At 40.2% G+C, this 26277-nt stretch overlaps 2 protein-coding genes across 5 annotated transcripts; one reads left to right on the plus strand and one right to left on the minus strand.

Annotated features, from left to right (window-relative positions):
• Positions 1-800: 800 nt before the first annotated feature.
• Positions 801-17906, plus strand: stx1a (syntaxin 1A (brain)). 4 transcript variants are annotated; one of them, XM_079481012.1, is made up of 10 exons: positions 801-925; positions 1427-1492; positions 4020-4119; positions 11653-11727; positions 12109-12188; positions 12253-12361; positions 12537-12610; positions 16403-16540; positions 17284-17394; positions 17476-17905. In XM_079481012.1, the coding sequence occupies exons 1-10, from the start codon at positions 896-898 to the stop codon at positions 17551-17553; spliced, it is 861 nt and encodes a 286-aa protein (XP_079337138.1). In that variant the 5' UTR covers positions 801-895; the 3' UTR covers positions 17554-17905. The 4 variants fall into 4 exon arrangements, with proteins under 4 accessions (XP_079337138.1, XP_079337140.1, XP_079337137.1 ...); XM_079481014.1 differs by having other exon boundaries at positions 809-925; positions 12130-12188; positions 17476-17906; XM_079481011.1 differs by lacking the exon at positions 801-925 and adding an exon at positions 1229-1344 and having other exon boundaries at positions 17476-17821.
• Positions 17907-21284: 3378 nt separating this feature from the next.
• Positions 21285-24179, minus strand: LOC306908929 (G2/M phase-specific E3 ubiquitin-protein ligase-like). Its single transcript, XM_079482217.1, has 6 exons — positions 24124-24179; positions 23720-24030; positions 23446-23624; positions 22262-22436; positions 21970-22184; positions 21285-21893 (listed from the first exon to the last, which is right to left on the minus strand). The coding sequence occupies exons 2-4, from the start codon at positions 23877-23879 to the stop codon at positions 22341-22343; spliced, it is 435 nt and encodes a 144-aa protein (XP_079338343.1). The 5' UTR covers positions 23880-24030; positions 24124-24179; the 3' UTR covers positions 21285-21893; positions 21970-22184; positions 22262-22340.
• Between the last annotated feature and the right edge of the window lie 2098 nt (positions 24180-26277).

The raw sequence follows: 26277 nt of genomic DNA on the forward strand, positions 1-26277 counted from the left end.
GTTTGTTTGTTCCCACTGTAGTCTGCCCTGCATACCCTCCCTCGTGTCAGATTACCCTGGTTCCTGTTTCCAAGTTTGTGGACTTCTAGTTTATTTCGTTTTTCCTTGCTTTTGTTTATGTTTTCCCCATCGTGGGTTTTTTATTGAATAAAAGCTTTATAGTTAACCCTTCATCTGACTGCACTTGGGCTCTGTCCTAAATCATGACACTTTTTCTGCTAGAATTCCATAAGGGACTAAGAAAAGTTGTTACGTGTTTTCATGTTCGAAAAAACTTTTAGAAACCTGTAGGAACACTGGGGAGTGTATCCAGCACAGAAATACTACGTCATACGTCCAACTTGTTTTTTGACAAGTTGACCATGTTAAGCATGATAAGACAACACGTTTGCATGACACACCGTTGCACCACCCCTTTAAGATGTTCATTATTTAATTTTCCCAGTTTAATCAAAGTATAGAAAAAGGTAATCATTTCCTGTTTATTTTGTGAAAGAAATGGCAAAATCAACCTTTTCCGTTTTTTATATGAAAACTAATATTGAATGGATGGAAGATACCCTGATTATCCACACAAGTCTGATTGTCTTAATTACACCACAACAGAATCCATCACATGCCAGTAGACACCATTTTATTTTCCAGTTAAACCAGTACAATTCCCATTAAAAGCATATTCGGTTATCTGTTGTGGTTTGGAAAGGGTGTTTTTCAACAGGATAGAATCAAACATGTCCATAACACTGTGATACACGTGCAGACCAAAAGGAGAAACAAAGACTGAAGTCCCTGGAACAGGTATAACCGAAGGAATGAGCGGGTGACGTGACACGGGGGGTTGAGATAACTGAGCGGTTGACACTAGGGTTATCTTATCTCACCCGCTGTGATAAACATGAAGGATCGCATGAAAGAACTCAGGATGGTAAGTACAATCTAATAATTTAACTTCTTATTAAATGATGCTCATACGTAAGACAAACCATAGCGTGATAACACAACATCCGTCAATAATCCGACGGTTGAGAGGTTCTTTAAGCATTTGTTTTAGCATACATAACAAATAATGTTTATCATCATAGACAGTTCTGCTTAAACAGAAATGTAAAAATGTTATGAACTGAATGCTAGGTTTTGACATGATAAATAAATGAAGTTTATGTTGTTGGCATATGCTGATTCGAAACTGTTGACTGATCCGAGTACAATCATTGACCACTGAACAAACAGACATGAGACACTTTCAGTCCCGCTGAGATTCGCTCATTGACCTGCAGCAGTTCTCGCTTTCTCTTTCTCTCAGATTTGATGAAATATGATATAATAAAATCAGCATTAAAGAAAGTAAATATCACAGAATATGAGGTCAGTCAGTACCCATGAATGAAGGGTAGAAGTGAGTTCATGTGTCATCTGTATTTCTCAGGGAAACGGTCCAGAGGAGAACCCTCATACGCCTGTTCATCTTGAAATGGATGAGTTCTTTGAACAGGTAAAATGTTTTTCTGTGATTGCTCCGAGTGTTCACGTGTGAATGTTACTCACAACATTACGATGTAAATGCAGATGTGTTGTTGTCATCACATCATCATTTGGATGAATCTTCATTTTCCATCAGCTGTATTTTCTTAGTTGATAAATAACATGTGATGCACAGAGGGGAAATTATTTTCCAAATACAAATTGGGATTTTGATTGTTATTGATCTGAACATTGATGAGTTGTTATGTGATTGCACTGTGATTGTTTTTCTTCATTGGTAAGCTGAAAGATGACATGCTTTCATTTAGTTGTTTATCTGGGCGACACAGCTGCTCGCTTGAGGGTCCCGGTTTGAGACCGCCTGCTCATAGAGATCCATTTTACAGTATAGGGCAAGCTTTGAGGAAAACTAGGATGTTGCTAAGAAAAAGAAATGTTATTTGAGTTTATAGCATGGTGTGCTTGAATACTTGATTCTGATTGGCTGGGAGGTGTGCATTAAAACACAGGTAGCTCCAGTCAGTTTGATCAATGTTTGAAGTGTACTGACGATTATAACTCTCTTCTGATCAAAAATGACTCTGTAAACATCAATAATAGCTTTAACTTCACAAATGACCATGATATAAGCGAGATAATCCACAGCTGGTTCAGCATTATACAAAAACATATCAGTTATGTCAATATACAAAATACAATATACTTGATGTGCTTTCCGACCATCAGAATTCGCATCGTGTACTGCCGCTTTTAAGAAGACAAAACCAAAACTGGAGATGGAGTTGCTTTAAAGGATTCATATGACACGGCTACAACGAAAATTATGGTTTGTTTGAGATGTAATACAATGTTTATTCAAAAGCTGTATTGTTCATATACCGTGCATGTTTCTACGGTTGTATCTCCTCTTTGCACACAAAGAAACAACTTGCGCTACAAACACATGACAAACTCAACTCGTGTTAGTCCGAAACAAAGTCTTTTACAATGAAAATATACGTACAGGCTGCCAATCTGAAGGGTCAGACTGACCTTGCGAAGTTGTAAAGGTTGGAATTGGAATTGCCCCACTTTTCAACAAAAGCTTTCGTGCACAGCCAGCCTTGATCTATCACAGGTTCATGAAGCAATTATCTGTGAAATGCGCTGCACACACTTGAATATTTGGATTGCACTCTTCTGGAACAGTATTGTACATAAAATGTTACTGTAACAAGGTTCAATAATAGGCAAGGAAGGGTATGCACCGACGAGACGACAGAACGGAAACGGGAGCAATCCGAGCGACCGGAATGAGAGAGGGGAGAGAGGAAAAAAGAAAAAAAATGATTGTCCGGTTCCCCGAGATGCTGCCGCTCGGTCCTCAACCAGCCGGGATACTCTCCTTCGCAGTGCCTTGCGGAGAACAGCAAGTTGTTTTTAGTTTAGACAGCTCTTACATTTATAGTCCAGGACGGGAAACCACCCCTTAGAATGTAAATGAGATAACAATGGCTTACGTACAACCATGTCTGTCTTTCATAATTATCAACATCAGTGAAAAAGTAAACTCATTCAATATGTTTATACAAATATTATACAATCTATGTTTCATAAAATTGCATTTGGATTTGAAATGACATGAAGGTAAACGAGTGACAACAGAATGTCCATTTGTGAGTGAACTATCCCTTTAACCTTCTGAGTAATAACATCATCAACAGTGAGTTTATTATGTAAAACAGGTAACATTTAAAGAATATTAAAACGGAATTAAAGAAAAAGAATTAATTTAGACGTTATGCATTTGCAAACATTATATCTTTTTAACCACAACCTAAACACGCCTGAGTAAGCCTAAGCCATGCGCTTTAGCTCATGCTTGACTAGTGGAGGTCTGGAAATGTGTAAATGCATTCGGCATTTAGTTGCTCATATGACTGGATTTTACCTGCGGTCGTGTACCATGTCGATGCGAGCGCACTCACAGTAAATGACACCACGGGCGGTAAACCCCAGAGAGCTGTGGAAAGAGGAATCATTTTGATGCATTTTAGACGCAACATATGAACAACCCCTGACGTTTATATGATAAAACATTTAGCATTACATTACACTCTTTCACAGTTAAATTCAATTCAATTTTCAATTCAATTTTATTTATATAGCACTTTTCACAAATTGCATTGCAATGGACCTGGAGCTGGGCTTCTGTCAAACACAACTCGCGGCCTGTTTGGACAGTAATGCTAGACTTCCTTCATTTGACTGGCCATCTCAATTAGATTGATGAGACTTATGAAGAACGCTGAGGTAGATTAGATCTGAGATCAGTCAAAGGAGTTTTCTAAAATATTGGCAGGAGTTCATCCAGTTTGTCCTCTTATACCCGACTTTTATGACACCATGTAAAAATGACCAAGTGTATACACTGTATACCCGTGCATACCTTGCACTTCACAAGTGCATTCGCAATGCAGGCTGATAAAGAAGTGGGTATACGCCGTATACCTGCGTGTTCCTTTGACTACACCACTATTGTTTTGTGTCCCTTTCAGGTGGAAGAGCTTCAACGATTCATCAATTCGCTGGCTGAGAAAGTAGAAGAGATCAAGAGAAAACACAGCACCATTCTGGCATCTCCAACTCCAGACACGAGTAACTATATCACTTTCTTTACAAAGAGCAATTATGAAAAACTGACAGACGAATGCTTGTGTGGACGATGTGGTAAACCAGCTGTGAGCGATAAGACAGAAATGTATAATCCTTTCTCAGTGGTGTAAAATTCAGTTCTTAGGTCTTGTCATGAGATGTGTTGCATCCTCAGAAATAAAACATTTGATTCTGTTGACATTTTCAAAGATATGGAAACTTCATTTTTGGGTAACCTGTTCATTTGAGAAAAAACAACATTCAGGATTGGTCTGATGAAAACATATCATATTTCCAAACTTCTCACAAAGTCTGCCCTAATAATGTTGATAAAAAATGAAATAAAAATAAAATGTGTGTATGCACAGATTTGATCTAAAGGTGTGCATAAGCTGTGCAATGCTCGGATTTATGAAAATTGTCACAAATTGCTGTGAGACTCTGAACCTGATGGCTGTGTCCGTATGAACTTTTCATTTTGTCCGAGTTAAAATACTGCAGTTTTTGGAAACTAATAACAACTGCGGTGTACAGCAACAAAGTAACATGCAAGTTCTTCATAAACAACCACAGATGCGATGTATGCAAGAAAGAGATTGCGCAGTGTACTTGTGCAGAAGTTACACTCATTATTCATCACAGGGGGACAGATGGGATTTTTATACTGGGGGGACAAAGCTGTCAGCAAATGATTTCAACAAGTTATTTTGCATAATTTGGGCTTTAACTAGTGCTCAAGTAGTGATTTTGCATAAGTCGGGCTAATGGTTTGCTCTAAAAAGCCATTGGAGGATTCTTATTTGAATTCATGAATAAACAAAAATGAAAAAAGACCTATCTGATTAAACTAGTACTGTACAGTATGTACTGTACATGTGGCAAAATTGACAATAAAGCAGACTTGACTTTGACTAGACAAGTCCATCTTTGTCAAACTCAAGACCAGGACTAGTCGAGACCAAGTCAAGACCGAGTCTAAAGAGGTTCTAGTCCGAGTTAAGTCTTTCCATCAAAGTCACATAAAGCCGAAGTGCAACTTCAGATTTTAAGTCTTTTTATTGTAGTGTAACAATCACATTCTGGGCTGCCAATGGTAAATGTTCCCATTGTCAGATTGTTAACTTCCATCCATCCATCCATCCATCCATTTTCTTCCCAGAGAGGCCCAGACATCCCTCACCCTAGACACTTCCTCTAGCTCTTCCGGGGGGACACAGAGGCGTTCCCAGGCCAGCCGGAAGACATAGTCCCTCCATCATGTCCTAGGTCTTCCCCGGGGTCTCCTCCCGGTCGGACGGGCCCGGAACACCTTCCGGGGAAGGCGTCCAGTAGGCATCCGGAACAGATGCCCAAGCCACCTCAGCTGACCCCTCTCGATGTGGAGGAGCAGCGGCTCTACTCCGAGCTCCTCCCGTGTGACCGACCTTCTCACCCTATCTCTAAGGGATCACCCAGCCACCCTGCGGAGGAAGCTCATTTCAGCCGCCTGTATCCGGGATCTTGTCCTTTTGGTCATGACCCAAAGCTCATTGTTAACTTCTCAGTGTAATTTGCAGTGAATCAACATCACTTTTGCAACCGCATGTAATGTTGAAAAAATGTTGAAGTTTCAACAAACGATCATTATCTGCTTTAGTTGGGTTCTTGATGCTTGTGTTTCAACATTAGGTTTTCAATGTCTGTTATAACAGTGTGCTAAAATATAATTGTTGAGGCAATTAAAACTAAGAACCATTGGGATCAGGTGAAATTGATTGTAGTCTTTGTGCAGTTACCTAAATAATTTCTCTTGGGTGCAGTGTGTTATTGATTTATTAATACAGTGTGAGATTAAAGCAGTGGTTTGGCTGATTAAAGAAGTGGTGACGGCGAAATAATTAAGGAGCGGCGGCCATTCGAAGCACTGAAGTGCGACCTCCTTTATCTTAGCAAGAACGGCCTTAATACCTAGAAGAAATAATATGGAAAAGGAACGTAACAGACTCGGCATGGAATTTGCATATCTCCGCCTTGACGTTTAGCTGGTTCTCGAACAAACGCTGGATGACCCGCCTAACGTGCTGTGCGTGTACCTGGAGAGAGGGGGATATTAGGATATCATCCAAGTACTCAAAGACAATGTTTATATATTACACCCAGAAAAGGTTAATTGGTTAGACCAAATGGAAGAACCAAATACTCGTAATGTCCCGTTGGAAGTGTTAAAGGCCGTCTACCACTCATCACCTTCCCGGATGTAGACGAGGCTGTAGGCGTTGCGGAGGTCTAATTTAGTGAAGACCCGGGATCCCTGCAAAAGTTCAAAGGCAGAAGACATGAGAGATAGGGGTACCTATTCTTAACGGTGATGTCATTCAAACCTTGATAATCAATACAAGGACGTAGGGAGCCGTCCTTCTTCTGAACAAAGAAGAATCCTGCGCCCTCAGGGGAAGATGAGTGATGGATGAGACCAGCCAGGAGTGACTCCTGAATGTACTTGTCAATGGCCTCTCTCTCAGGATCCGACAGGGAATAAAGGCGGCTTTTGGGGCCGAATAGTGCCCGGGAGAAGGTCAATGGCGCAGTCATAGGGGTGATGCAGATGAAGAGAGGTGGCCCGGGGCTTGCTGAAAACTGCGCTGAGATTACGGTACTCCACTGGGCCTGCAGGCTGCACCTGTGAAATACATAAAACAGAGAGTTTTACTTTTAATTTATCAGCATCATAAACAGTGAGATTAATTTCAATGTAAGTAATCTCTGTTTCCAGCCACTTTAAAGTGTTTAAGTGTGAGCAGCATATTTCTGAGAAAAATCTCTTATGCTGGTTTTGCCCACTTCCCACCACTGAATAATACTTTCAAAAAGACTTTGTTCTGTTTGTAATGTCCCCTGAAACAACTTAAAAGCATCACAAAAATGCTTATCTTCTAAAATATTAGTATTAAATGTTAGTATTAAAGTCTTTTAGAGAAGGAGAAAAAAGAACAGCTACACCAGCACTTAAATTGGTCCCATGACTCAAAACAATGGACCCTTTCCACCATAAACCCCAGTTGACTTCATTACTACAAGTACTGTGAGTTTCTTGCAAAAAAGTGGCACTCAAATCTTTTAAATCTATAATTTATCTATAATAATTTACATTCTTTATCCCATCACTCATTCCATTGATATTAAGAGATCCCACCCTCAAAATCTCCACATTATAAGTACTTAGATTTTCCCCTCGCTTTACCTATCCTTCTACCTGATCTGAGTACAATTAGATGTTTTTTTAAGACGAAAACTATTTTGTTGTGAAAGTTCATCATGACCGCATAATTTCCTAGTCCGAATCACTGAAGCAATACACTTCTGAACATGAGGGAAATTGTCATGGTTCTTTCCCACCTTGTCATGCTTTTATTTGACCTAGTGGCAGAATCACGTTCGAGGCGCATTACGATAAGTAGCAGCACATACACATTTCCCGAATTTAAGTTGATTAAACATGGACTTACCTGCAAGTGATGCACAGGCATCATCTCGCAGTTACATTTACATGTATTCATTTGGCAGACGCTTTTATCCAAAGCAACTTACAAGTAGTATTTTCCAGTGACACATTACTGCTGAGCAATCACTCACTTCAGTCATGACCTGCTGGCACTGAGATTTGAACCAGCAACCTTTTGATCACAAGCCCAACGCTCTAACCCCAGGCCACAACTGATCATGCATCTTCAAGATCTGTCTTTTCGGGGCCATTTCCAAATAAGTTGCCTAGTCTACCGTCTGTCAAACTGCGTCAGGCGCACGTGCATCAACCGGCGCATGAATGGCCAGCTTTTAGACACCAAAGTGATCCGGGAAAGTTGTAGTCTGTACGCCTCCCCATTAGTATTGGTTAAGAAGAAGGACGGTGGCCCACGCATGTGCGTAGACTACCGTCAGCTCAATGCTAAAACCCAAAAAGATTAGTTTCTGCTGCCTCGAATCGACGAGACATTGGATTCATTGACAGGGGGTCGCTGGTTCACAACGTTAGATCTGGCCAGCGGATATAATCAAGTCCCGGTTGCAGAGGCTGATCGCTATAAAACAGCTTTTTGTACACCTTTTGGTCTGTATGAATGGAACCGTATGCCTTTCGGTTTGTGTAATGCACCAGGCACCTTCCAGCGGTTGATGCAACGGCTTTATGGCCGTCAGTCTCTCCTGCTGTATCTAGACGATATTATTGTCTATTCCTCCTCTGTGCAACACCATTTACAGATGTTGAGGATGGTGCTGGAACGTTTGCGGGCTGCTGATCTTAAGGTAAACTTGGCCAAGTGTGCATTCTTTAGAGAAAAGGTGTAGTACTTGGGACACGTAATATCCCCCCAAGGAGTCTTCCACAGACCCGGGAAAGGTTGAGGTTGTAGCTCAGTGGCCACGCCCCAAGACTGTCTCAGAGCTACGTACCTTTCTGGGCTTTGGTAGTTACTATCTGCGATTTGTGGAAGGGTTTGCTCAGATAGCAGCACCGTTGCATCGGCTGGTAGCGGAGGTAGGAGAAGGGAAGGGGAGAACTAGGATACAGGAGTTGGATGCGTTATGGTCCGAACAGTGTGAACAAGCATGCCGGACCTTGAAAAAGAAGCTTGCCACCACGCCAGTCCTGGCATATGCTGATTTTAAGTTACCGTTTATCTTGGAAATTGATGCCAGCTATGTAGGGTTAGGCACTGTACTGTCTCAAGAGATTTGGGTCAAGGTGAGACCGGTGGCCTATGCCAGGCGCAGCTTGCATCCAGCAGAGCGTAACACTGCTACCTATAGTTCTATGCGGCTTGAGTTTTTGGCTCTAAAATGGACCATGGCCGAAAAGTTTTGTGAGTACTTATTTGGCCATCGTTGTATCGTTCGTACAGACAATAACCCTCTTAGTCACTTGGCGACAGCTAAGTTAGGTGCCCCCGAACAGCGATGGGCGGCTGAACTAGCGGCCTTTGATTTCGAAGTACAGTATCGATCCGGGAGATCTAATCAGAATGCGGATGCGCTATCACGCATGACTTCCAAGGAACGGTACCTGGAAAGGGAAGGCTCGTTGGGAACATTAGTTCCTGAACTGCTTAGGTGGGCTGGAGTGGTGGATCGGGCAAGCTCCGCCACTGTGAGGGCCATGCAGGTGATGCCAAATCGATCTAGGCCAGAGTTGGCACGATTACAGGAGGAGGATCCCATTGTCAGTACAGCTCTTAAATTCTGGCTCCAAGGGCAAGGCCCAGGGCCCCAAGAACGACGACAGTTACCCAAGCCAGTGTTGGTGTTGCTCCGGCAATGGGAGCGGTTGGAGGAACTGGGGGGGCCTATTATATCGACGGGTTTGCAGTCCTGATGGTGGTGCAAAGGTGTTGCAGCTGGTGCTGCCTGTTGTGTTACAGACTGAAGTGCTGACCCAATTGCATCAGTGTCATGGGCATCAAGGCACTGAGCGCACCTTGGAACTGTTACGACAGCGTTGCTACTGGCCTGGGATGTCGGCCGATGTAGCCCGTTGGATACAGCAATGTGAGCGGTGCCAGCAAGCCAAAGAGGCTGCCCCAGTCCCCAGAAGCTACATGGCTCATCTGTTGGCTTCCCGTCCAAATGAGATAGTGGCCATCGATTTTATGGTCCTAGAGCTTTCTCGTTCGGGGCACGAAAATGTGTTAATAATGACAGACATCTTTAGTAAATTCACAGTGGCAATCCCTACTCGGGACCAGCAGGCAGCGACTGTGGCTCGCGTCCTGGTTGACGAATGGTTCTTTAAGTTTGGGGTCCCAGGCCGTATTCCATTCGGACCAGCAACGTAACTTCGAATCCCATCTTATCCAGCAGTTGTGTACCCTTAACCAGGTGGGTAAGTCCCGTACTACCGCATACCATCCAGCTGGTAATGGCCAGTGCAAACGGTTTAACCGTACCCTGCAAAATTTGTTGCGGACTTTGCCCACTGGAAGGAAGAGGGATTGGGCCTCTTGTTTGTCCCAGGTGGTATTTTGTTATAATACCACTCCCCATCAAGCCACCGGGGATAGTCCTTATTTTTATGTTTGGGCAAGAGCCTAGACTGCCTGTGGATTTCTTGCTTGGTCGGGTGCGAGAAACAGTGGCTGGTGGAGTCAATCACTGGATGGAAGAGCGTCAGGCTTGTCTTAAAGTGGCCTTCAAAGGTGCCCACGAGCGGTTGCAGGCCGCAGCTCAGCATCGCAAGGCGAAGCATGATCAACGGGTAAAAGAGCAACCGCTAGAAGAGGGCCGACGGGTCTATCTGCGATAACGTGGGTTCTTCGGGCGGCATAAGATCCAGGATCTTTGGAGCTTGATCGTCTATCAGGTAGTTCGAGTGCCACGGGATGGGGGATCGGTAAAGATCTCACTAAAGTCCGTAACGTTCATCGGTTGTCCCTAAAACCCAGAGTTCAACGGGATCCCATGCCGACCGAGTCCTTTAAGGATTGGCCGGAGTTGCCAGTACCTTCAGTAGGAGAGGAAGACTTGGAGGAATTGGAGGATGGGGATTTAGCCTTGGTGGTGACCCAGGCCCCATCAGCAATTCCAGAGAGCATAGAGGTGAATAGAGCGCCGCCAGAGGTAAGGGTGAGTCCTGCGGTACCGGGGGGTGCAGTTGGGGGGAGCGAGAAGGGTGTAAGTTTACCAGTAGACTTGGGATCTGGTACTATCGGACCGTCTAGTATCTCCGAAAGGATCGTTAGACCCAGACGTGCTAGGGCCGGGCAGCATACGAATTTGTAACATTTACCACGGACAGTAGGGGCTGAGGCTCATCAGATTTCTGCCGGGTCTACCTCAGGGCTTAACCCTGCTATGGCTTCATTCAGACCTTGAAGTTACGTTGTTCATCGTCGGGACTACAATGACTTGTCGGGGGGGTAGATTGTGGTGATGCGATCGCCTGATCTACCTATGCTTGAGGAAATGGTATGGTCCAGGGGTATAAAAGTACACAGGACTGGCAAGCCACACAGGTGTTGGACGATTTATGTGTGTGTGTGTGCTTGGTATTGTCAAGATAATGGCCTGTGTTTCTTTTAATGCTTTAAATTAAATGTTATCTTGTATTTTAGATGGTGTGTGAAATAAATTGTTTGCCATCTTCCCTTTTTGTCTGCTACCTGTCTCAGCCAATAACGAACCTGTGAGCTTTTGGTGTTTTCTTAATTTCCCCGGACCTATCCGGGGTGGCGTAGTCGGCTCGAGCTTTGATCTATATCTCTTTTCACTGTATGCCATCGTTACACTATGTTGGTCATTTTTGACCATGAAGGAGCCAGGTGTGACTACTTTTACATGTACGAATCATATCCATGATTTTTCTTATCTTTAGGGCCACCATTGAGCTAGAGTAGATCATGTCGCCGTCAGCAGCAGGAAATCATTGAAATGAATAAAATGAAATCGATGTATTAGGGATTGAATGCTTGTGCCTCTGAAACAGAGTTGATCTTGTTTGTCATGAACATTAAATCAACAAAAAAGAGAAGAAAAAGCAAGTGACTGAGAGTCTTTTTGAAACAGAAACAAATGCTGAACTGGAGGAGCTGATGACAGACATCAAGAAGCTGGCTAATAAAGTACACTTCAAGTTAAAGAGTGAGTTCCTCATCCGCATCACAGACACTTAACACCCAGTAGTGTCAGTAGTGAAGTTGATGCTGGAAGTCTTTCAGATTGAATGTCAATGATGTGTCTGAATAACAGCGTGAGCTGATTCCAAATACAGTGTTTTATTTTGACTTCTTTTTTCGCCTACTACATTAGATAATTTTTCAGTAAATAAGTTATTAGGTATATGCAATTATTCTGCCAAACAAGAGGCGCCACCCTGTTTTATTGTGTACAATAATGATTATGTTTCGTTCAATGCAGCAGTTTTTCCATTTTTCAGTGACACATTTTATAACTGTGAATCAGACTGAAAGAGATTTTTCGATCGGCGGTTTATTTAGCATGTTCTCCTTTATTTTTCTGTAGTGTTTTGTGTTGTTTTTGCAGATACGCAGCAGAGCGTAGAGCAGGAGGAGACGGTGAATGTGAGGATACGTGAAACACAGGTAAGATGACTTGCACAGATCTTTTTCTGTCTACATCTGTACAACATGTCGCTGGTTTTGTCAGCTCTCCACGCTTTCATGGAAATTTGCTGAAGTGATGTGCGAGTATAATGCCACGCAGTCAGACTACAGGGACCGCTGTAAAGGACGGATCCAGAGACAGCTGGAGCTCAGTGAGTACACATATGCACACACACATGGGTGGAGCTTGTTAAAAGATGTCATTTAGGATAAAAAAATCATTGATATTCTCAAGACCAAAACAAATATACATGTACACCTTGGTTTACGTGACATGATGTTTTATAAAAGTGAGCAGCTGTTTACAGTATGTTACCATATGTGCAGCCGGACGAAATACGACCGATGTGGAGCTGGAGAGCATGTTGGAAAGTGGCAATCCATCCATCTTCACGTCAGGGGTAAGTGTAAACTCTCATTCATTTTCTCCATGCTTAGAAATTAATTAAAAGGTATCGATCTTGCCTCGGCACCCATCAACATCAGCTGCTCATCATGCCAAAATCTACCTCTAAGACAAGACATCTGGAGGCACCACGTCAAGGGCGACGTGCCAGAGAAAGCCGGCGAAAAGATGGTGTTTCACCTTGAATAACCCAACACCTGAGGAGTTGGATCATATTCTGATGATTGAGCAATGAAAACATTGAGTCTGCCGTGGTAGGTCGTGAATTGGGTGAGTGTGGTAAGCCTTATCTTCAAGGTTTTAGTAATCTTAAAGTGAAACGTCGGCTATCTACGATGAAGAATTGGTTTTCACCAAGAGCTCACTTTGAAGATCGTAAACGTACATGAGGACGACTCTGTACGTCGATTCCTGGGCGAATATGGCGACAACGAAGAAGAAATAACTTCCGGAACAGATTATTCCGCTTCTGGTTTATAAAAGAAGGCCACTTAACTGTGCAACAAACAACTTCTTTAACAAAAGGACTCGCCGATCAACGTCGTTCAACAATTATCAGGAAAATTGTTGTACAGTTCTTGCCGGAATACACCAATGTTGCTCTAGGAGAAAACAAAACCTACTCCTGTTGAGAGGCTAAAGCCCTGCCAGATCTCCTGCTCTATTGCATTAAGAAGGTCAGAGCGTTGATGCTCACGCAATGGAGCTCCAATGCGCAGGTAAACCTCTCCTTTTTACAATTTTCTTCTTTTTGATCATCAGATCCACGGGCCGCTTCAAAGTGTTCTCTTGGTGATAATCAATTGTTCATCGTAGATAGCCGACGTTTCACTTTAAGATTACAAAACCTTGAAGATGAGGCGTAAAATATGTTTTCTATAGCACGTCGTCCTTGACATGGTGCCTCCAGATGTCTTGTCTTCAAGATAGATTTTGGCATGTTGAGCAGCTAATTTTAATGGGTCGTGGGCGCCCCAGTTGCTAGTATTACTAAAGAAATTGGTGGGAGATATATTTTGCAAATTTGTCTCGGTTTGTTGTCACTACCCAAACACTCTGGTCTTGGATGATTTATTTGATATGGTTACCTGCACACAGTCTGCATTTCTCTGTACAAAGTCAAACATTTACTGTATAAAATGAAAAATGTTTGAAGATGAAGCGTTCTTGTGAATCACTGACCTAATATTTAGTTGTATGGCCACGGTTTCTGAGAACTGCTTCACATCTGTGTTGCATGGAGTCGACCAACTTCGATCACCTGTGAACAGGTATTCCAGCCCACTACAGACCACAATTCTTCTGCATTTCTTGGTTTTGCCTCAGAAACAGTGTTTTTGATACCCCACAAGTTTTCTATTGGACTGGAGATTGGGCTGGACACTTCATAATGTTAATCTTGTTGGTCTGGAACAAAGATGCTGCTCGCTTACTCTTGTTGAAACCCATTTCAAGGGTATTTCCTCTTAGACATAAGGCAACATGACCTCTTTAAGCATTTTAATGTACTCAAACTGATCCATGATCCCCGGAAGCCGATAAATAGGCCCAACAACATAGTATGAGAAACATCTCCATATCATGATGCTTGCGCCACCATGCTTCACTGTCTTCACGGTGTACTGCGGCTTGAATTCAGTGTTTGAGGGCCGTCTGACAAACTGTCTGTGACCCCTAGACACAAAAAGAACAATCTTGCTTTCATCGGTCCACAAAATATTGCACCATTTCTCTTTAGGCCAGTCAATGTGTTCTTCGGCTAACTGTAACCTCTTCAGCGCATGTTGTTTTTTCAACAATGAGACATTGAGGGGTCTTCTTGCTGGTAGCTTGGCTTCACATAGGCATCTTCTAATTCTGACAGTACTGACAGGTAACATCAGACTTTAATTTTGGCTATTCTTTCATCCATTCCAATGCTAGTTGCACGTCTTTCTGGTTTTGGTTGCCATTTAAAAGCATTTGATATCATTTTGCTAAGCAGCCTATCGTTTTCTGCACTTCTTTACATGTTTTCCCTCTCTAATAAAGGAGCGCTGTTCTTCTGAACAATGTCTGAAATGACCCATTTTACTCAGATTTTCAGAGAGTTTGCTGCCTTCGTTCTCAAATAAAGGCCACTTGTTTGACATCAGCTTTTTAAAAGAATGATTGACCTCTCGAATTGAACTCCTCAGTGCTATTAATTTGAACACGCCTATTTCCAGCCCCGTCGCTGTGGTGGGGCATTTGAGTGCCGTGCCCCCCCTACATGCCATGGCGTGGCCCAAAAAAATATCCCTTTTAGTTATTATTTTAATATTAAATGTTCAAACTGTAACTTAAATAAAATAAAAAGAATGGGGAAAATGCATAATTTTGGTTGTTCATGGCACGTTACTAAGCTTCGTCATGGTGAATGTGCCACAGTAAAAAACTACTTGTAAGTCACTTTGGATAAAAGCGTCTGCCAAATGAATAAATGTAAATGTAAAATGTAAATGCACAAGCGAATGGAAGGACAGTAGCCTACTTAGATGGTTCAGTAGCAACACTCGTCGCCTGCAACTCTTCTGAGGGAAATTCGTTTGTTCAATTCACTTATTGAAGCCAGCCCTGGCTTTCACTGGCCTACTAAACAGGTGAATTGTTGATGAATGTTTGTGGGTTCTAACTGCTTTTGTGTTTTATACTTGGCTGTCTGTAAAGATATATGGGCTTATGTCATTTCTGCTTGGTGCGTGCATAAACTGCTGGGAGGTGTGTAACCCAGGTTAAAAACAAGTATTAGCATAAAGTAATATACATTTATACAGAATATACATTTATTTTTGTCCTTTATTTATTTTGTTTAGAAAATGAGTCCTTTAGAGTATTTAAAGTCCTTGAAACCCTAAGAAAAAACGGTGTTTAAAGAATTAATTTTATTTGTTGAAGCACACTTTGTATTTTCTGTATTTAATTTTTTTCATTTCCTGTTTTTTATTTTATCTTTATTTATTTCTCAAGTTCTACAAAATTTGCATTCTACGCAAATCAAAAACTAAAAATCAGTTTAACCTTCTACCTTGTGTGAGTGGCTCATTATTGTTGTGACATCCTTATTCTCTGCAGGCGAATTTTAGTCTTCTGATTTAACTGGTCCATACACAGATATTTGTGTGATGATGTACAACTCGTTTTATGAAGAAAAAAGCCTCAAGTTTTCCGAAATATCTATACGAAAACATTTTGTCTGATGGGGAAATTCTTTTTAACTGATTCAGTGTTTTATTTTTGTCGTCATAATTTGTTAAAAAAGCAACAATGCCCCTCCAGTAGATCTGCTCTGATGCCTGTTTCAATGAATGATTACATAACACGGAATTATCAGCATGACTGTTGGGTCTGTTGCTTTTCTAATACTCTACTACACCTACTTGTCAAATATTTGCCATATAGAAATATAATTTCTGACTGATCTGGTGAGTGATGTTGGACTGCTATTATTTTAAACATAACTGTATGTACCTTTGTCAATCAGTCCTGAGGGCCCCTTCCGTCTGTTTGAAGCCTACGTGTCCACAAAGGACAATTCACCTCAAACACTCACTTGTGATTAGCTAAACGTTGTGCACCGGTTTGAGCTTGAAAGTGCCCTGATAACATGGGCAGAAATGGTGGCGTGTTAAAAAAGTGTGGGGGATAGAATCATCTTTATCTGACAGTGGGGGAGAGAGGTCCCATGACTAAATCCTGTGCCAGCTATTAATACCTGTGATAGTCCTTCGACAGCAGTAATTCAATTCAATGGCATGGTGGTTGTCAGGTCATCATAGAGTCCAGTGTGACTGAAGAGGCTGTGAAGGAGATGAAGATGAGACACAGTGAAATCATCCGGCTGGAGAAAAGCCTGCATGAGCTGCACGACATGTTCATGGACATGATGATGCTGGTGGAGAGTCAGGTCAGAGTCAACACAACCCAACAGAATGTCTGAAATTGTGTTTAAGTACGACACAACTTCTTGCTGTGGAGAAACCCACAGATGACCATACATGAACGAATAGACATTACAACCTATGGTGTCAATTATTTTGTATCATTACATCACTGACATGCATTTTCTTAATGAGTGAGGTCAACGAGAGTGCATTCAGTATTGCATTTCCAAACTCAGACACGTGTCATTCCTTTATTTAGTTTAATTGCTTTCTTTAGATTCGATTATTAGATTAGATTCAACTTTATTGTCATTACACATATACAAGTACAGTGTAACGAAATGTAGTTAAGGTCTAACCAGAAATGCAGTTAGCAAGTGCAGGATATACAGTTAGAATAAATACAGGATACAGTCTTTAGTTCTGTGGCGGTGTATTCTTCCTGCTACTTATTCTCATGATGCATTGAAGTGAATGATATTTTGATATTAATGATGACATGTCAGATAATCCTAAAACCTTCAATAATCTGATCCATCACCTGCTTGAAATGTGGTTTCGGCTTTTTGGATTTTGGAACCTCTCTGTCTGCTGTTTTTCTCTTGTGAAATATATTCTTATGACACTATATGTGTTGATATTCAATGATTCGTTTTAGTTGTTTGTGTAATTTTACCATTTTATTACCAAAACACAATCATGTGTCGAAAGTATATTAAGTGTGCGACCAAGACTTCAATATCAACGCATTACTTCTATGGTGCAGGGCGAGTTAATGAACAATATAGAGAAGAATGTATGCAGTGCTCAGGATTATGTATTGAAGGCCAAAGAAGAAACCAAAGCAGCTGTGAAAATGAAGAAGACAAACAGGACGGTGAGAAACAATCCAAATGTGTCATTTTAAAAGCATACAGAAAACAAAAAGTGAGAATTGAAAACCGTGTGTCCCTCACAGAAATTGATGCTGATAGGAGCTTGTGTGGCTGTGTGTCTACTCACAGTCATCATCGCATTAGCCATTGGACTGAGCTAAGCAGCAGTTCTTCTTCAGCCATTCCTACATATTCATCCACACATGAAGAAACCATTTACAGTCTTTTACATCTCACACAGTACGATTACAGCTTGACTGGTTTTATGTACTGTATGTGAACTCTGTGCTATCAATATCAGCTTCACTTTGCTTTTTCATGTATCCTATGTGTTTTACAGCGCTTTACATGCAGATTTACATACAATATAATTAATAATAATATTAGTGATAACAGATGAAATATCAAATAAAGACAAGTATGGTATATAATACAAAGGAGTTATGCCACTTTTTTCTCTATATACAGTCTACGTTGATGAAACTTCACTGAAATAAAGAATTTTATTGACACTATTAAAATGTGCGTATAATTTACAAGATGTACATTTAGTAATCACAGTTAATGGGCATTCACATGATAACTATAACTAAGAAAAATGTCGTTTTAAAACCTGTTCTTTATTGAGGAGAATCGCAGGGTTTACATCTCAACTATAAAGATAAAGATACATAGAACGATATCATTGGGATCACTTTCAGAACTTATTTTTTTCCAACTGATGAACGATGAAACATACTGTTAACCAGTCTGTAACATGCGTTCCTCAACATGAATCATAGAAACTGGATCTATGTGCAGAACTTAAATTTGATAAATCCAAAACAATTACATTTTCACTTTCATATTCTATTCTATTCTTTTCACTTTTTACAGTGTTACATTGTTTCAAAGCCACTTTACAGGAAGAAAGACAAATAGTTAGTATTAAAATAACAAGGGTCCATCTTTGCTCTTGGTTGATGGACAACCATGCGCGAGGCAGGAACAAAAAAATAAAACTCACAACTACATTCAATAACCAACAAAAGACAATGGCAAACACAGGGGTATAAATACACAGGGAAAGTGGCAAGGAACTAATGAATTGTTATGGTAACTGATGAGGTGGGTGTGGTCTATGTTGAAGGTCGATAGTTACTTACAAGGGGCGGGGCTAGACAGAATCAACAGGCACATTATCAAAAATGTGAAATGTGATGGGGTCTTCATCTATCAAAATACCAATAAAGCCAATAAGCCCCCTCAAGTGGATCAACTGAATGGTACAGGACGTCAATTGATTCATTAAACAAAATAATAATTTATTCATTATATAATTTTTAATTATTCATTTCTGCAACAGCCCCTAAAAACAACAAACAAACAAAGGGAAATATAAAACGACACAAAGAACAATAAGAAAATATAGTCTAACTGTAAAATGTACGTACTGGGAAATCATTTAGTGTTAGACCTGACAATAGTTTCATAAAGCTTACCTGTTTCAAAAAGACTGCCAAGGCGGAGGTTTAACTGGATTTAATATACTGTATAAGAGGTTATGTGAAAGCAGAATGTAGGAAGTGAGTCATTTTATGGAAGACGTTGTGTTTTTAATAATAAGATAATAATAATAATAATAATAAGTGAGGTTCTTCAGTATGGTGGCCCAAAAGTGCACATCATAACGAAATTTAAAAAGTAAACATAAGTTCACAGCAGAACGGAATCGAGCCACAACACAACGGAATCGAGCCACAACACAACGGAATCGAGCCACAACACAACGGAATCGAGCCACAACACAACGGAAATGCTCCCGACCACTAGAGGGCATCAGCGACGGCCGCCGGGGAACATTAAGCAGTATGCGTGTAGGCTGTCGAGTCTTTTGGAGGAGATTTTACAACGTAAGTACATTCAACAGGTGCTTTTAATGTTATTGTTGCTATATACGTGGATACAATTACGTATTATCCATGCATATTACCAATATTGTTACGTAAACTATTCGCCACTATCCGCTCTTGTAATTGGATTTATCATTATCTTCTAGGCTGCCATGTTTTGTCCCTTTTGTGGAAACGAAATAGGGACTCCTATTGCCTTTTGTGGCTCTTGCGGTTCTAATGTCCAAATCTTGTCAGAGCACGGTATGATTGTATATATTATATATATTTGGTACCATAATTTATGTCATCATCAATAGGTATGTTTGACTTAGTGCAGCGCTGCGCAGACATATCGTCATACAATGGATATGCGTACCGCTGCATGAACTCGGACACACCTGTTGTGTGAGGCAGGCGTTTTTACCATTTACAGTTGTAACACAAAAAAGTTTACTGTTTGAAAGTAATGTTTTAAACGCTTGTCATTAGGTATAAAAGTATAAACATTTGTTTATTTTTATCATTACTCTTTGTTGATAGCAGAGTTCCCAATCCAAGTTTCTGAAGAGGATCTTCTTAAAAAGTACTTTAGAGATGGACACACTTACAGTGTAATTTTGGATATTCTGGCATACAAGCACAACCTCAAATTTAGCCTTCGTACCCTGAAAAAAATAATTAAACAAGACTATCATTGTACAGACGAAAAAGCTACACACCTTTGGACATTGTTCAGGCAGCAATTACTGAGGAGTTGGATGGTCCTGGACAGCATTATGGGTACCGCACAATGTGCCAAACACTACGTCAGAAATACAGTCTTACAGTTAACAGACAAGATGTAATGTATATGATGGCAGATCTTGATCCATTAGGAGTTGTACAACGATCAAGAAGAATGTTTGTAAGAAGGGTTTACCATTCTTTGGGGCCAAATCACACCTGGCACGTTGATGGCTATGACAAATTAAAACCCTATGGTTTGGCGATAAGTGGCTGCATTGATGGATACTCTCGGAAAATGATGTGGTTGGTCTGTGGAGCCAGCAACAACAACCCAGAAGTTATAGCGCATCATTACCTGCAGTGTGCCACTGAATTTGGGGTCATACCAAAGCTTCTTCGCACAGACTGTGGCACTGAAAATGGAGTAATGGCTGCAATCCACTCCACTCTGAGATCAAACCACCAAGATGAACTTGCAGGGGCTGCAAGTCATGTGTATGACTCATCAACTACCAACCAAAGAATTGAAAGCTGGTGGTCATATTTCAGAAAACAAAGGTACAGTATGGTCACAGTCATTTAATATTTGTATCTTCAGTTTTTGCTTAACTTTCCACTTAAAGGCAGGGTTTCCGATTTCTCTTAGCCGTTGTTGATGTTCAAATCAACAAAACAGACACACCTCTACCCCAATCTTTCCTCAGCCCTCAACTAATGTCTGTCCTCTGCACGGTGCACCTTACTGCTGATTGGCTACAAGATTGTTTTGGCCCGACTTTTGTCTAAACAAGCATAAATCCGGACACCCTGACTTTAAAAGGCTTGAAACATTGAAAAATAGCATATTAATGAATTGCCTAAAGCATGTTCCTATTATTGTTGGTTTAATTATGCAGGACTCAGTTCTGGATGGATCTTTTGAACGACCTGAAAGAGAGACAACTTTTTAATGGCAGTCATGAGCACATATGCTTGGTGCGTTTTGTCTTTTTGGGCATGCTACAGAAGGAGCTTGATGAAACCAAAGAAATTTGGAACACACACACCATTAGGGCAGTTAAACAATCTCGCTGTCCTTCTGGGAAACCAGATGCAATGTTCATGCTTTCACACAGGTTGGTGTACATTATGACTAGTAATATATATTAGTGTTTGTAATATAATTGTTAAAGACATGAATACTCTCCCTCATATTAAAATTACTGTGAAACAGAACGAGTTCCTATTCATTTGTAAAACTGAGATTACTGCTTAACTGTGTTGCAGGGATAGAACAAAACATATGCAAATTCATAGTTCAATTCAAGATTACCTTTATTGCATAAAAAAAGCTGCGCTTTGTATCAAATTTTGGTGCTGCAAATCAACCTGAATGATTAATATATTTCTGATTTACCCCAAAGGTTTAATGGAACCGATTGTGGATTTCCTGTATCACAGGATGAACTGGACCCGTTTCTGGTTGAACCCATTCGGAGTATGTGTGGAGATGACCAGCTTCAGGCAAACTTTGAAGAACTATATTCACAAGGCAATTTTACTACAACTCTGAACTGGGAGACTGGTGTGGAAAATTATATAACCTTGAAGAACATGGCTGACATTTAAAGTCGGGTAAGTTTTCAAACTTTCATTAAACAAACACAAAACAGTTACCATTACTATTCACTGCAATCCAAAACCAGGTGAGTTCTTTATACCAAAGTCCATTTTATTTTTGAACTCTTCATAACTTTTGGACATTGGTAATTTGATTGTGTTGGCACAGGTACTAGCAATAGGATAGCTGGAGGTCCTCTCAAAGCAGAGTTTGGGTTGGGGGACAATTGTCGAAGGAGGCAGTGAATCCAGTCCTGTAGCAAACATCAGGATGTCCTGGAGAGAGAGTCCAGTTTCTTGTTCTAAAAAAATTGAAGCCGTTTAACATTATGAACTATGTACATGTACAACAATAAAATGTGATGTTTAATCCTTAACCTCCTGTGTCAAGTAGGTAGTCTCTCCAATATCCAATTATTCTGGTTTCTTCTTGTCGCCAGGTGCTACCTACTTCACTGAGCTGAGCCTTAAAGATAGCTTCCAATGATTCAGGTGTGAGTTTCTCAACACCACAGCACATATATGGTGTGAATACAATTGGATGCTGCTCCAGGGCATTGATAACATCCAATGTCGAAAGCCCATCCCTAAATCTGGAAGACAAGCATTCATCAGTCTCTATGACAGTATAGATAGTGATATTATGGTCACAAATTAAGCACAAACATACCTCTGAATTGAGTACTGATTTCTGTATATTATGTACCACTGTATGAAATCCTTTACAATGTCCTGTTTGCCTTCTACACTTAGTGGATACTCAAAAAACATCCGGCAGTCTGCAGCAGGCTGGCATACTTATCAATGAACATGTGCAATTCATCTAATGATGCAGCACCTGATATCTGGGGCAAACAGAGTTAAAGGATTATTCCACCAAAAACATTTATTTGACCCTCATGTCATTGTAAATATGTATATGACTATTTCTTTTGTGGAACACAAAATATATTTTGAGAAATGTTTTAGTTGTTTTGTGTCCATAAAATGGAAGTTAAAAGGGCCGATGTTGTTTCTTCACTAAGAAAGTCATAAAGGTTTGCAATGAAATGAGTGTGAATAAGTGATAAAAACATTTTCATTATTAAACTACACCCAAAAGAAGCAATTCAATAGAAATCCATTTTTAGAAAACATAAAAATTAGACACTTGTTAAACTGATAAACAGAAAATCTATTCAAATCAGAGTCAATTTACTTATTCACATTAAAGGAGCTGTATGTATGCGGTTGAGCTTGGTATCGTAGCCCAAACTCAAAATATTGGCAAGGGTTTTCCCACCCCTCCTCAGACTCGATGTTCACAGGAGTTGCCAAACACTTACAGGAGTGTAATCGAAAGCATCAACTCTTACACCAAGTTTATCTGGTAATTTATACGTTTGCAGTGGTTTTGTTGTGTGCAAATTAAACTCAGCAGCTTGTTTCAGGGGTTGCTTCCTCCGGATGATTGCATTTACAGCCATATTGCAGTCTCGTTTAAATAACCGTAATAAAATGTTATATTACTACTCGTAAATTGTAAAATTAATAATAATAATTATTATTATTTCTAAGTTTGCAACGTAATAGTACCGGGAAGGGTGTAATCTGCTCTGACCCAGGTTGTTTGTATGCTGCAATATGCTGGGTAAATCGTCAGTGGGCGGGGTCACACGGACCAAAAACATACATTCCGGAACGTAACATACATTTTAGAGTGGAACAACAGGCTAAAGCATTGTCTTATGGACAATCCAATATAAGAATTTAGCATTTTTTCTAAATGTCGAACATATTAAAGTATTGTTTTGATTTAATACAGTAAAATTATAATATACAGCTCCTTAAAGCATAACTGAACATTGACTGTACCTCGAGCAAAGCTGTCTTCATGATCTCATCTGTTACATCTTCAATTGTTCCATCAAAGTCAATCCTCCCAGTAAGGTGATTGTACAGCATCTCGGAGAGAAAGCGAGGACCTGGACCACCATGAACTATAGAAACTGCGATCATCCGTCCAGCAAGAAAGTATTCATCTTCTCTGGCAGCTGTAGTAAATTAATTGTTTTTCCAGTTAATAAAACAAGATAGTTATCAATAGGGCAGGTAGATGTCGCATTAAAAGTACAAGTTCACAATTCACCTGCACTGTTAAATGTGAGAAATCTCTGATGTTCTGGGCCATCAAAGATTCTTCGAGTCCTTAAACAGTCCATTAAGAGGGTCAGAAACTCCCGTTTTGGACCACCCGTGTCTACCGCATCTTCAGTTGTCCCTTCATCATCTGTGAATTTGACAAGCATGTCATGTGAGGGGTCATATGAGGCACGTTTGAAACCACGAGCTGCTCCATCCCAAACATTAGTTCGATTTATGTTGAATCTGCTGCAAGATGTCTTTAAGATCTTCGATGAGAGATCTGATACAATGTCTGCAGCAGTTAATGCATCCTTGCTGTAAAACAAAAAGAGGTTTAAATCAAATAAAACAATAATCATTCATTTAAAACATACAAACATGATGTAAGAGTAGAGAATGAATTACAACCTTTCCTCTTGAACATAAGGTCTGCTCCCGTCTGACTCTTCGGAATCACTTTCAATTACTATTGGAGCATACAATCATGTGTAATTTCTGTAAAAGATCATTAAAAGAAATTGATGTTCATCAACTGACTTTAATTAGGACCTTTAATTTCTTTTTGGACTGACAATCAGCTCATGTGTAGCAATTTTGAGGGCCCTGTGTGTGCTTTTGTATATTTATTCTGTTCTCTCCTCCTTCCTAGTGAAAATAAAATTAATGATTAATATTAACATTATAAACTATCACTAGCTGAGAAACTAAACATGCGTTAGTTAGACCAGTGTAGCCTACATTTTACTTTTGTGGTAACACGTTCCTTTGTAAAGTTGAACTTACTTGGTCTAAAATTGGCTGAGAAAGATTAGGGGGTCTGGAAAATCATTGAATCGAACATAAGAATTGCTTGCATATTGTATTAAAATCTCTTAACACTTATTTTCATTATGTTATAATAATGCCTGTCTGATGTGCTTTCTGCTTTTGGGGTGCTTGCTTCCTTTGGGCCGTCCCAAACCTGGATACATAACACAAACATTATGTTAGAGTGAGTTTGAAGTAAATACTTATTAGGAGGCATAAAATGCACTCACCAAAGTGTCACTCTCATAGTATGGACTGTTAGAGGTAGATTTTATGATCACTTTACTGTCTTCACTTGAAGAATCTCCACTATCATCTCCCAAAACAACAACAGCAGTAGTAGTTATGGGTCTTTGAAAAATGTGCTTTGATTATAACTGATTTCGTTATAAATATTTTTGTAAATGTGTTTTCTTGGTGGGAATTATTCAAAGTAAAATTTGCTTACCATTGACTGAAAAGTCTTGAACTGTGCATATGAACAGAGTTATTCTTTGGTAAGCCTTCCCTAGTGCTTCTTTGTACAGTTCTATTCTGAAAGGTGTGTTTGTTCCTGGAATGTGTTTCACTTCTGTTCCATCGGGGTACAGCAACACATAGGGGCCATCTTGTATGTCTTGATTAAAATCTTTTACTTTTTTCACAGCAGCTGTTAATAGTTGCTCTGAAGACCAATTAGGTTGAACCTCAAGAGGCAGGGTCTTCCCTCTAACAGGCTTTAGTACACCATTATGTCTGCACATAACTCCAACATAAATCTACACATGAAAATAAAACAAACAGTCACAATAACATGTTATTAATGTAGTAAGAGTGACTGTATAGAAAAGAAAATGTAACTTTTAGAACATTTATTGCAACCCCATAAAAGTTTTCATCTGAGAGATAACATTTAACCTCAACTGGGATCAATAATAGACTAATTTACATTTAGCAGATGCTTTAATCCAAAGTGACTTACATTGCATTAACCTATACATTTATACATAAGTATCTGCAATCCCCTGGGATCCAACACACAACCTTGAGTTGTTTACGCAATGCTCTTAACATTGAGCTACAGGAAAGACTCATAGACTGAGATAAGCTAAATTTGCTCTGAACCGGTTAGTTAATGTCACATTTATAATGTCGATTGCCTAAGAAAAGTATGTCAGTTTTTTTAATTAACAATAAAACGTGATATATGTGGAAAAAACATGCCTGTGGGAAATGTATTCTACCCATGATCATCTTAATGTAAAAGCAGTGGAATTTCTATTGCATCCAAGAATGTGATCTCTGTCATTTGCTGACATTTGCTGTGGTTGACTGGACTGAAAGACTTCTTACCTCACTGCAGCTGCCTGCTCTTGTCAGACTTTCAGGCAACGCTAAGTGCATATCAAATGATATCAATTTATGTAAAAGCTATAGAAAAACTTATTAAACTAAGAAAATACCTTTACAGTTTTTTTTATCCTTTTTAGACGCCTGGCATTTCTTAGTAAAGAATGTTTTCCTCTCCTTCTCTTTCAAAGCCCTGAACTTCATGAAGGAATCCAATGTACTTCTCCCTGTATTTCCTGCTTTAAACACAATGCCCAGTCAAATCATATGAAATGCTCTAACGTAACCGTCACCCGGTGACAGGGCCGAGGGTTATTTACCACACTCCGGAGGAGCAGACACCAGAGAACACCAAGAGGCGGACAACAAGGATGAGTTTAAAAGGTAAGTTTCTTTATTAATCTAAAAAGGGATAAAAGCAGGGGT

The sequence above is a fragment of the Barbatula barbatula genome (genome assembly GCF_947034865.1).
Source record: "Barbatula barbatula genome assembly, chromosome: 19".
Lineage (NCBI taxonomy): Eukaryota > Metazoa > Chordata > Actinopteri > Cypriniformes > Nemacheilidae > Barbatula > Barbatula barbatula.